At 39.2% G+C, this 12,934-nt stretch overlaps 1 protein-coding gene across 1 annotated transcript; it reads left to right on the forward strand.

Annotated features, from left to right (window-relative positions):
• Positions 1-3,375: 3,375 nt before the first annotated feature.
• Positions 3,376-11,899, forward strand: LOC117499433 (rho GTPase-activating protein 19-like). Its single transcript, XM_034151809.1, has 11 exons — positions 3,376-3,543; positions 4,545-4,798; positions 5,247-5,327; positions 6,705-6,914; positions 7,554-7,780; positions 7,905-7,991; positions 8,552-8,617; positions 9,031-9,252; positions 9,348-9,443; positions 9,975-10,087; positions 10,576-11,899. The coding sequence occupies exons 1-11, from the start codon at positions 3,497-3,499 to the stop codon at positions 10,589-10,591; spliced, it is 1,419 nt and encodes a 472-aa protein (XP_034007700.1). The 5' UTR covers positions 3,376-3,496; the 3' UTR covers positions 10,592-11,899.
• The last annotated feature ends 1,035 nt before the right edge of the window (positions 11,900-12,934 follow it).

Consider the following 12,934-nt stretch of genomic DNA (forward strand, 5'->3'; position numbering starts at 1 on the left):
TCCATATATCAACTCTAATATCAGCAGATGGCCTTGCATACATGTATCTCATAGCAGGAGAATGTCTGCATTCACACACCACGGAATACTCATACAGTATACTGTACTGTGATTTACCGTACATTGTGACCGTACATATACTGCATGTAGCTAACGAGGCTAGCTGTATGCTAGCGCAAAACAATGTATTCATGCAAGTTACATTGTATGGTAGCAGAATACCCGTATACGATTGCAATTATAAACACGTTATTGCTAGCCTAATATGAACCACTAGCTTTTGTTCATAGTAGTTTTATTACACTGCATTATAGTTGCCTTTCCTCCAAGCTAACGTTCATATCGTGTTAGCTACCAAGGTAAACAAAGCTAGGTTAGCATATTAGCAGGCAAGCTGTTCATTACACAACTACTACTAACGAATCTAAAACAACTAAGTTTCTCTAATATTTTGTGATTTGCATTTGATTTCGTCCAGCCAGATCCTGGCGGACAATCCATGACGTGCTAAAAGGCACTTCTACTACTACTGAGGCGTCGTGCTAAAAGGCACCGCACCGACTGCGCAGGCAAGATGCAAGGAGGAGGAATGGATGATATACCGTGTATATATGTATATTTATGTTCATTTTGTACATTTCTAAAAATAAAGTTTAATGGAAATACTTAGTAGGCCTATCCTTTCTTCCCTGAATTCATATATAGCAAACCATGATTTGATTTCTCATCAAACAGTAGTAGTTTATAACGGGTAAAAATAACTTACTCTTTGTTATGAGCGGCTCGTAGGCCACAAAGACAAGGAGACATACACGAGTTTACAAAACCACGGCACATTTATTGTGGTAAATCCAGATAGGTGGTTGAGAGGATCGCAGAGTTAGTCTTCCTGCAGCCGCTTTGGAGAGAGACTGGGGCCGTAGTGTCCGGAGGTGTCCGTGATCGTGCTGATTAGCCTCTTCAGCTCCACCCCATCGTAAGACAAAGGCCCTGGGGCCGTCACACTCTTCTATAACAACAGTTAAAAATATATATGTATATAAAATATACGGCTGTGCCGACGCCATGATAAGACTGATGTTACGCTGAGAGCAGCCGGGAAAAGCACTGTTAGACATGGGCGCAGCCTCTCTGGTGGTTGACTAATCAGAACGAGTGGCCGAGCTGACCAATCGGAGCACACTAGGCTCACAGGGAGGGGGGGGCAAGAGCTCCAACGAGTCGTTTAGTGGAGAAAGTGAATACTGCTGAATACACATGCTTGACAGAGATGCTGTATGCGAAACCAATGTGAGTTTGGAAAATTGCACAGTATAAATCTATTTTAGTATACCTCAACAATGTAATTATGATCAGTGGAAATGGCCATGACATGGGCCCTTTAAGTATATTTTGATGCCAATACCCTGTTGGGGTTCCACAAGGTTCCATTCTTGGACCATTACTTTGTTCACTGTACATTAATGACTTGCCTAATGTATGTCCTGAGTTGAATGTGCAAATGTATGCCGATAATGCGGTCATCTTTGTACACAGGAAAAAGACTGAAATGATCTCATCCTGTCTCTCAAATGCATTGGACAAGGTTCAACACTGGCTGAACAACATTTGCTTACAGTTAAATGTAAAAAAGACAGTATGCATGAGTTTCAGTAAACGAACAGTCAAAATCGAAGGATCCAACGTGCTTTTAAACCGAGCAGAAATAGAACTAGTCTCCCAGTTCAAGTATCTTGGAGTCATATTGGACTCGAACTTGACTTTTAAGAAACATATCAAGAAAGTATCCAATACTATTAAATTCAACTTGCAACATTTTAAACAAATTAGACCTTTCTTAACTGTCAATGCTGCAAAGTCATACCTCCACTGTATGATTCTATCCCATATTGAATACTGTTTTACAAAGTTTTTATGGTGAACTTGGTATCACATTAAGAACGATATTCAGTAATAAGTCTGGCAACAATAGCTGGTTTAAATGATTTATTCGAGCTTGCAATGTTTTGAACAGACATCCCCAGTCACCTCGTTTGTCTTTTTGTAGTCCTCGCTGTACGCGTCCGGATATCGCCATCGTAACCACAACCTCACACACTGGTACTGAATGTGCATCAAAGTGTTCCTAAGAAGACAACTATACCAAAAGATTTATGTAAACGACAGAAGAAGCGATTGCCTCTGCCTCCTGTTGCAACAGGAGGCAGAGGTGGGGGGCGTGGCCTTAGACTGAAATACACATTTCGATCGCTTCTTCTGTCGTTTACATAAATCTTTTGGTATAGTTGTCTTCTTAGGAACACTTTGATGCACATTCAGTACCAGTGTGTGAGGTTGTGGTTACGATGGCGATATCCGGACACGTACAGCGAGGACTACAAAAAGACAAACGAGGTGACTGGGGATGTCTGTTCAAAACATTGCAAGCTCGAATAAATCATTTAAACCAGCTATTGTTGCCAGACTTATTACTGAATATCGTTCTTAATGTGATACCAAGTTCACCATAAAAACTTTGTAAAACAGTATTCAATATGGGATAGAATCATACAGTGGAGGTATGACTTTGCAGTATTGACAGTTAAGAAAGGTCTAATTTGTTTAAAATGTTGCAAGTTGAATTTAATAGTATTGGATACTTTCTTGATATGTTTCTTAAAAGTCAAGTTCGAGTCCAATATGACTCCAAGATACTTGAACTGGGAGACTAGTTCTATTTCTGCTCGGTTTAAAAGCACGTTGGATCCTTCGATTTTGACTGTTCGTTTACTGAAACTCATGCATACTGTCTTTTTTACATTTAACTGTAAGCAAATGTTGTTCAGCCAGTGTTGAAACTTGTCCAATGCATTTGAGAGACAGGATGAGATCATTTCAGTCTTTTTCCTGTGTACAAAGATGACCGCATTATCGGCATACATTTGCACATTCAACTCAGGACATACATTAGGCAAGTCATTAATGTACAGTGAACAAAGTAATGGTCCAAGAATGGAACCTTGTGGAACCCCAACAGGGTATTGGCATCAAAATATACTTCAAGTAAAAGTAGTCAATGTGCAGATTGGTCCATTTCAGAATAATATATGTTTTATAATGATTGATAATTAAAGTGTTCTCAAAGCTGGTGAAGGTGCAGCTAGTTTGAATGACTTTGTATACTGCAGGGTAGCTTGTGAATTTACTCCAGGTGGAACTAAAGTCTGATTTAACACTTGATTATATTTCACATCATTCATCCAGATCTGTAGATATCACTGTCAAATCAATCGACAGTAAGGGGAATACTTACTTCCGGGTGTACAATTCTCCCTCAAAATCTGAGGGCCCCATGGCGTTTCACTCAGAGGTCAAGGAATAGACGATAGGGTTAGACGTTAGGAGCTGATTTTTGGATTATCCGACCGCAACCCTACAGTGACGTGCATATATTTTCTGCCAATCACAACGCCGTGGGCGGGACTAAAAATTAAACAGCGGAAGATTCAAATCGAAGATGGCGGCTGAAAATGATCCTCACAACAATCACAAACTGAGCCGAAGGTACAAACTTTTCGTGTAGTAGGTCTTACAATCAACATCTAACCTCACATCGTGAAGTGTGGGTTCTTGCCTTGATAAGTGCAGATGCATTATCTTTGTTGTGAACTATTAAGTAGTCGAGTAAGTTAGTATCAGACGTGTTAGCGTTAGCCAGCTTAGCTTACCTAGCAACAGCTGGTGTTTTCATTAACGAACATTCACAATCGGGTTTATGCAAGGTGCGTTTACACATACAAGGAATTTTCTTTGGTGTATGGTGGTGCAAACACGAACAACATATGAAAAGAAGTTGTAACAGAAGGTCAATAAAATATAACGATTATAAAAAGAAAATATGTTAAAAAAACGATTTTCGCATTCAAACACCAAATATAAATACACAAGAGACTAAAATACCGTACAACTATGAATATATGACAAACTGCACTTTGAAGAGCAAGGCTGTGCAGATATTTAGAGAGAGGTAGGGATGTATAGAAATGTGCAAACATATATTCAGGGAGATGAACATGGCTCACAGTATACAAAAAGAAAGAGATGCATATGTATGTTCGTATGCATGTTTGTTTACGTTACATGTCATCCCTTCTGTTTTAACCGCTGCATTTTAGAGCCCATTTATTTTAGCCCAAAAGGTTTACCAACCCAAACCGTTGAGCCTCAAAATGAGCCCCAACCATTGGTGTAAAGTAACTAAGTAGATTTACTCAAGCACTGTACAAAATGTAATGTACAACACTATAAGGCATAAATAATAATAATCAAAACATATGATATATATTATTCTGAAATGGACCGATGCATAATGAGTACATTAACTTTTGGTACTTTCAGTATATTTTGATGCTAATACTTTTCTACTTTTAATTGAATAACATTTTGAATGCAGGACTTTTAGTTGTAACAGAGTATTCCTACACTCTGGTACTGATACTTTTACAAGATCTGAGTACTCCTTCCACCTCTGGCCCAAACCCACCCTCTGTGTTTGTCTTCAACAGGGGAACAAAATGCACCATGTTTATCAGCCAGGTCAAGCCAAGCACAAGCCAGTCTGTGATCTTTAACCCGGACTTCTTTGTGGAGAGGCTGAGGCACGAGCATCCACAGGCCTTCGCGGATTTGGTGCTTAGCAATATCACCCGACTCATAGATCTTCCAGGGGAAGAGTTTGCACAACTCACCGGAGAGTCAGAGGCCAAGCTGCCGTCTGCCTCTGGCTTTCTGCGCTCCTTCAACTTCCTGAAGCGGAAAGGTTAAGATACTGTTGTGTTTACACTCTTTGAAATGCAGTTTTAGACTGATATAGTATGTGTCCAATAGCATTGACGAATGGTAAATAACCAACAAAATAAGTGCTGTTTGTTTATCCACAGACCTGTTTAAAGTAATTAAATAACACTTCTTCAGACTTGCAATGTTTTTATTTCCTTCAGGGCTGAAATGATTTGTCCATTAAGCAGTCAACTTATAATTAATCTGTTTATCATTATTATTTGTTGAAGTAGTTTTTAGCTAAGAAAATACCACTTATTTTCCTGAACCTTACAATATGTGTTAGCCTGAGATGATTAATTGTTGGTTCCATTTAATGGATGAAAATGTTACAATTTATTAAATTATTCTTATAAGTGATTTTAGGTAATAAATACAACATATACAAACTATACAATCAGTCTTACTGTGTTTTTGATGACTTTCAGACAAAGGAATTGTTTTTGGTGCACCACTAACTGAAGAAGGAATAGCACAGATCTATCAACTCATTGAATACCTGAGTAAAAGTGAGTATTACTCCATACATACATTATGTCATGTTTAGCACACATCCAAAGCCAATATGATGAGTGATATCTTGAATACAGTTTGCATGTGTCACATTGTCACTCCAGGGGGAGACAAATCTGAAGACATGACAGTATTTGTCAGATAATCACCTGTAATATTGACCTGATTTACAAATCTCTTGATATACCGAGTTTAATTGCTTTATTCTGTGTCCCTATTCAGACCTGGCATTACCATTAATGTTAGGAAAATCCATTCACAAGTAGACAGCACTACGTACTCGTATGAATGCATCCATTAGACTTGGAGATCCGATAACCCACACTACTACTTTAAAATTACCACTTTATTCTAGCAGTGTGTATATCAATGCATCTTGTGCTACATTGAAGGACCACAATCTCAACTGTGTGTGTGTTTGATGTGTGTGTGCTACCCATCAAGAGAAAATAACTTGTAAAATGATGGAACAGTGTGTGCAGATTGAATCCACAACCATTATTGTCCTCTTCACTTGTGTTTCATGCTGGTTACTTAGCACACAAGGAGCATACAGACAGGTTACATTTAGATTACATTATCGGTACTGGTTACAAACATCCTCAGAAGTAAAGGACATGCTAACTTGATGAAGGATTTTGTGATTTCATTAGAAAATATTTGGTTTAAACAGATTAATTATGCTGTTTTGTCCTGAATGTTCTCCGTGAAGTTCGCTGGAGGTGATGTAATGTAGCCCAGGTGCGTTTTAAATGTGATCGCTGCACCACACTTATTATGTTATTGTCTGCTCTGATTATTTTTCCATGCAGTTGTCCCTGTGATAATTTTGTTTAAATGAAAACTGAACACGTACGTTTTTTATTTACATATAAATGGGGAAAGTGAGATCTGATGACAAGTGGTCACTTGAGGCGCTTGTGGAGGCGCAATCATATGCCAGGTGTGAACCAACCTACTCACAGCTGTCAACTTGTGATTATAATGCCAGGGCTGAACAGGGTCTTTAAGTCTTATAAGAATTGAATTTATTGAGCATCAAGGCTGTAACTTAAGTCGTACTACTTGTTCTTTGATTTATTTGGAGCGCAGTGAATTAGCATGAGGTCATGGTTTATTTCTAGAAAGCGATGATGTCATTCTCTGAAAGTGGACACTAGGAGAAAATGCTTGGGTCAATAATTTATCTGAAAGCACTTTGCTCCGGCTGTCTCCCTCCTTTCTATTTTGATTCACTCCGTCTCCCCCCCTCTCTTCTGTGTCTTTGTCTCCCTATGCCTCCTTCACTCTTTGTCTCCCCGCCTACACGTCACATCGTACTTTTTCCCCTCCACTTTGGCTGTCGCTAACTATCTTCCTCTCCCACCCTTCAGATCTCCATGTGGAGGGGTTGTTCCGTGTGCCAGGCCACAGCCTCAGGCAGGCCGCCCTGAGGGAGATGCTGAACGCGGGGGCAGATATAGATCTAGAGACAGGCGACTTCCACCCCAATGATGCGGCCACACTGCTCAAAGCCTACCTGGGGGAGCTGCCGGAGCCCCTGCTCACACACAGACACTATCAGGCTCACCTGAAGATTGCAGGTGTGTGTTAACTCATGAACAGATCCTTATTATGTCTCAAGATAGCATAATCCTGATCAATTTAAAGACAAGAAAGAAATTGTGGGGGAAACTTCTGAAGCAATTGGAAACAGGACTCAGAGAGGCACGAGGAGAGCTGGAGCTTTGATGGCAAACACTGATGGGTTATTTGGAGTTACGGCCGGAGAATTGACAAGACAGGTGGTGTGTCATGACGGTTGCCAAACCAATTCTGAAGAACTCTTTCTGTAGCTCGAGGTTTTAACTAGTTCGGAGTGTAATAATCAACATTCTTCATCAGTGAGACTAAAGCAATATGGACCCTGAATCTAACTAGAGCTCTCGTCCATAGAAAAGAATGTGCGCCAGGGAACCTACGTCCCTGAACAGTAAACTACCTCATGGCGGCTTGTGCTCTGTCATAGACTGGCAACAACAATGCGCCCAAGCTGCTCCTCCTTAAGAGAGATAGCAGCAATACCCAAGGCCGTAGACCTATGCCATGGGAAAGGAGACAGTGAGAGGAGAAAATGATGAACTGTGTCGAAGGTTGAATACCTAAGCAAATTATTCCCTAACAGAAATGAATAGTTCCCCCCTTGCTCCCTTTGCAATAATCCTCTTATGTTCTGTGTCCAGAGCTGACTCGCTTTGATGATAAGGGGGATAAGACGAAAGAGCATGACAAGGAACGTCAGATTGAGGCATTTCAGCTCCTGTTCATGCTGCTCCCACCAGCCAACCGCAGCCTGTTGAAGCTGCTGCTGGACCTGCTCTACCACACCGCCCGAAATCAGCACATCAACAAGATGTCTGCTATCAATCTCGCCACTATGTTTGCTCCACACATCATCTGGCCCAAAAATGTAAGGGCCATTTTGATCCATCAACCTTCTGATAATGATATAGCTGTCCACACTATGTTTGCTATCCAGTAAACTTTCAATATTTGTATGAATTATTTTGTCATGGTTTTTGTTTGTGTTGCAGGTGATGGCAAGTGATCTTCAGGGAAAAATTGAGCAACTGAATAAAGGGATTGCGTTCCTTATCAGGCATTCACAAAAGCTCTTTAAGGTAAGCAGCTTTATGGTCATTTTCCCTGCAGTTGACTTCTTATTCTTTACAAATATATATGTGTTGTTGCTTCTCTCTGTATGATAGGAACAACAACATGATCATGATTGTTTGTATTCTGTGCTACAGAACCTGTTCTCATCAAAACAAATCCGTGCAGGTCTTTTTTATTTAGATATCATTAGAATAATAATCACAGCTAGGAGGTTGGGATGTTTTCTTTCTTACTTTATAATGTGTTGCTTATAATTAACCTTTCCTGTCAAGTGATGTTGTTGCCATGGTTGCATTAAATGCAAAGGGGGTAAAGAAGAAGAACAATATTGAATTTACATGAGAAACAAATATCGCCTTTCAAAACCCAAAGGCTGTGTCATTGTATTTATTCATTTATTTACACTGTATTCCTGCTTTATTGCCAATGTTCCACCCGGACGCCATCGTTTATGTTGTGTGAGGTCATACATTTATAAATACCCTTCACGTGGATCGTATGGTAGAATAATTTGTCACAATGAGCTCTCTCCAGAGGATTTATTTTACATTTACTTTCATTGAAGGCACCTACATACATCAAAGAATATACCCGCTTGTACTTCACCGGATCAAAAACTCTTCAATCAAGGGTGAGTGTTTGTTGCCCTTAGTCTTCTCTTCTTTTTCTAAGTTCTAAGAAGCGTGTGGCGTAGAACCACATTATATTTATCTCTAAAGCTCTTTTCAAAGCTTTCACAACATTGTTTGTTCCCTTTGCTCACTTTTGAATCTAGTAATGTCACTGTCTGGTTCATTTAGGGTACATCCTGTCTAAATACAGAACCTTGAGAGACTCTCATCTGCTAATGCGCACCTAATAGAAGGATTTTCAAAGGACATTGAAAGAAAACCTCTCAATGCTGTCAGCTTTTTAAAGCCTCTTATTTCTTGCTCACATGTTTTGTGCTGCGTGTTACATAGCTCTTTACATTTGATTATGGTCAGGTCCTTTGAAAAGCAGTAGATATCGAGTCTCGTCACATGTTATCTCCGACATTTCTAGGACGACTCGACACTCTGTTCTGCGAGTAAACAGGAGCTCATACCTGTGCTGACAGCTGCCTCCCCTTCTCGCTCCGTGAGGACCATCAGAGGGGAGGTCAGCAGTTCCTCTTCCCTAAAGTCCCCTGAGAGAGCGAGTTACACCGAGTCTGCCCTCAGAGAGCTGTACCAGCAGGTCAGCACCATGCCCGAGTCTGCCAAAAAGAAGAAACTAATCAGACAGGTACAGTAAAGGTCTCCATACCTATTGCAAGGGGAGAGGACATACAGACACTATTTTCAACCCTGCACCTATTATGTGTTGTATTTTGTTTTTAGTTAGACAAGCAGCCATTGCTGACCCCTTCGTCTGACTGTCGGACGCCATTCAGCCGGAAACATTGGCGCTCACGCTCGCTGGGAGGAATGATCAAGGTTTGTTTACAGTAGTCCTGCGTACATTATGTTTTTCAGCCTTCCTTCCATTATGTTCAGATTCTAAGGAAATGTTCTTTATGCTTACATACCAAGGCTTTTATTGGTCATGCGTACATAGCTACAGTGTAGTTATGACGATGAAAATCTTAGGTCACAGGCTCCTCCAACAGTGCAACACAATAAAACAGAAAAACAGAAAAAATAGTGTAAGTAAATACAAAAAGAAAAATAGTGCAATACGAGTCTATATACAAGTGATTGAATATGATATATTAGATAAATAATGCCTAAGTTGCAGCCAGATTAATGTTATGGATGTTGGCCAGTGATCTACTGTAGCTCCCAAGGCCAGGCTTAAAAGTATTCTGATTTAAAGGTTTATGATAAAGAAAATGCATTCGACATGTTCTTGGTGCAATTTGAGGAAAAACGAACGGAAAATACGTGTTTTGTTTTCAATAGAAAAACATAGTATGTTTAATACAACCCTGCCGATCTCATAGTAATGCCTTGTTGTTTATGAAACAGAGGAAGGTGTTGGGAAGCCAGGTATTAAGAGAGAAAGAAAACAGCAGACTGCCGAGTCCTCCACCCAGTGGGCAGTTGATGGCAAAGGAAGAGAAAACACCAGCTGTGGAGGAGTGAGTATTGTTACAACGCGAACACAGGATTTGTAATCATTCTAATGTTGTGGTCCTGGAGGCTACCTGCTTTCAGATGTTTCCTGACATAACAGGAGATAATCACATTCATGTCAGGATGACTGACTGGCTCAATAAATAGTTTGGAAACTGTGATATTGTATTTAATATTCCCCTATGATGGAGGGCATTTACGGAAATACACAAAAGTAGCAATTTCCTTTTTATTTAAACCAAACTAATCAAAATGTCACATTTAAATTGTGGGACAGCATGATTCTCTCCTAAAAGTGTCATCGACTATGACAAGTAGTTTTCCTCCTGCCTGTGCTGAAGCAGCTTCCTGTCTGTGGTTCACCACAGGCCGGCCTGGCCTCTCTTTGACTCAACAGTGCTTACATTGCTAATGATGCCTGATGTACTCTGCTGAAAGGATTAAAATAACCTAACCTTTTTTTTTTTTCTCCATCTCTTCTCATCTTGTTTAGGATTAATCGACTCTAAAAGAATGCGCTCTACAAAGAAACATCGGTCAGGCTGTTATGTAAAGGGTATTAAAGGATCTTCTCGAGGCGTCGACACAAACTAAACAGTGTAAGGCACTGAGCAGCTTTGTTTTGACACCATGTTTGGATCTGTACTCTGCTTTTTCTTTCTCAAGAAGTAAGATGTGTATGTCTTGAAGGTTACTAAGATAGCCATTTCTTGCAGTTTAGTATGGTTTACTGAAGCTGAAAGTCTAAAAAGAGTTCAATCGGATGATCCATTCATTTTAAGTCAATGCAGTTCACGTGTTTTCTTACCCAGTCCATAGGTGGTCCGTCTTCATTTCTTTACATATTTTTAATTACATCTTTTAGCAGGAAGCAAATGATCTGTATTTTAACCAGTGAATTTGTGGGTGTTTCGCTTTATCACCTGGAACGCGTTTATTTAATTTGCAAACCAAATTGTATTTATTTTGTATTGCTCGTATGGCTGTTTTATTTCCTGGATTCCAAAGCATCAGATGTTTTGATAAGATGTGATACGCAGGCTCTTTCTATTTAAATGTGACATTTGTCTTTGTAAGCATAACATACCTTAATTGGACTGACACAGTCAATGCAGACCCTTCAAGACTTTTTTTTAGAAAAGTGTGAATTCTGAGTGCCTTAAAGTGAATATGTCTTAAGAAACTGTATAATGCAATTGTTTGTTTTTTTACATTCCTAATTGCTTTGGTAGTGTGCTGAACTGTCTATAAAGATTGAATTCAAGCATCATATAACAAGAGAAAGACCAGCTTGTGTAGATTAAATAGTTTGTCTTTGTTTCCATTAGCTCAATTCCTGGGTTTCAAGCTGTGAGTCTTTAAACTACTGCTACTTTAAAATACTACTTGGTCTTGCTTTTATATTTAAGTTGTCTTATGTCAGTGTTGACTCTTATGCAACATCGTATACAGTTTTATACATTTCTATGCATTTGTGCAGCATTTTTTCTTTTGACTTTTTTAGATTTTTCTATATTTATCTTTTATTTTGAAAAAGTTGAGTGCAAATGAAGAAGGATTTGTTGTTTGCCTTCAAAGGTGGTGGTTAAAGCAGGTGCTTTCTCTCAGAGTTGGAGCCACTGCCACTTTTACAGCCTGCTTGTTGTCTTTTAACTCTTTCAGTAGCAGTTTTCAGGTCAATGGTCACTCTGCCAAGCTGTTACAATTCAACTATAATGTGATGATTGCCAACACTCTTTCATTGACCATGTAAACTGATGATCGTAATGCTACTGTGAAGCTATGCAACTTACTGTAATTAAAAGACATCAAGCGGAGTTCTGTTGGTGTCTTTTCATTTGACATGATATACTGTGTGCTTGAAGTAATGATGACCCTTTTTTCCATATTCTTCCTTCATTGGTGTTAAAAGGAATTTGAGTGACGCTCCCCTCTGCAACTGTTTTTCTTGCAGCCACAAGGTGATGCTGTTTAGTTGCAAATAGTTATTCAGCCAGAGCACATTTGGTTCATCCATGGCGTGTATGACGTGCTTTGATTTGTTCGTGAAGTAGAGACAACTGTTAAAGACCGGTCAACATGAGAGAAATCTGCAAAACACCATAAATAAGTTCATAAACATTCAATACTTAACCAAAAAAGACTCATTCTTAATTAATATAAATTAAATTAAATGCATCCCAGTAGCCACTCTAAAATAAAACGTATTAAAAATACATGTTGCTTTACATTTTTCTTACCCCTTTCTTCAACTTCTTCCAACTACAATAGTACATGTCCCGATGTCAAACAGCCAGAAAGTAGTCAACAAGTTGTGTGTTCATGTTTAGGCTTAAAAGTGTCCATTGAAGCAAATAAGAAACTGGAAGAAAATGACAATTCAAACAAAAACAAATTTGACATAAAAGGTTACATGTTGCTAAAGTTTACAGATTTGTGAAATAAAATGTAAATCAGTTTGAAGCTAAATACACTAATAAGTACCCAAAAGGCCACTAAAGGAATAATCTGTTACTCAAAATCATGCTGGATTTGCCCATGAAATGGACATATTTTACGGAGTTTGAGAGAGAGTGGGTGGATGTTAAGAGTGGAGGCTGCCCTCTACAATAGGAGGAATGTCTCAGTGTGTCATTATGGTGTCCATGTCAATGCATGTTTGGTATTGTAAGTATATGTTGTAAACATCTGTGAGAATGGGCCTGCTTTTTCTCATGTTCTGTAAATATACATCAGACAGCTTCCATGATAGGAATAGCATTGTTTTACAGCCAAAACTCTGGAGGGGCTTTATTTAGCATTCCTACTCCAAAATGAGAATGATGACTGTAAAATGAGTCCGACGTACTGTA

This window comes from Trematomus bernacchii, unplaced genomic scaffold (genome assembly GCF_902827165.1).
Source record: "Trematomus bernacchii unplaced genomic scaffold, fTreBer1.1, whole genome shotgun sequence".
In the NCBI taxonomy this organism is placed as follows: Eukaryota; Metazoa; Chordata; class Actinopteri; order Perciformes; family Nototheniidae; genus Trematomus; species Trematomus bernacchii.

Bases quoted from the DNA above. Each gene is read 5' to 3' on its own strand.
- LOC117499433 (XM_034151809.1), top strand. From the start codon at position 3,497: ATGGCGGCTGAAAATGATCCTCACAACAATCACAAACTGAGCCGAAG. The intron at 3,544-4,544 runs GTACAAACTTTT...TGTCTTCAACAG, and splicing joins AATCACAAACTGAGCCGAAG to GGGAACAAAATGCACCATGT. The intron at 9,444-9,974 runs GTTTGTTTACAG...TTTATGAAACAG, and splicing joins CGCTGGGAGGAATGATCAAG to AGGAAGGTGTTGGGAAGCCA.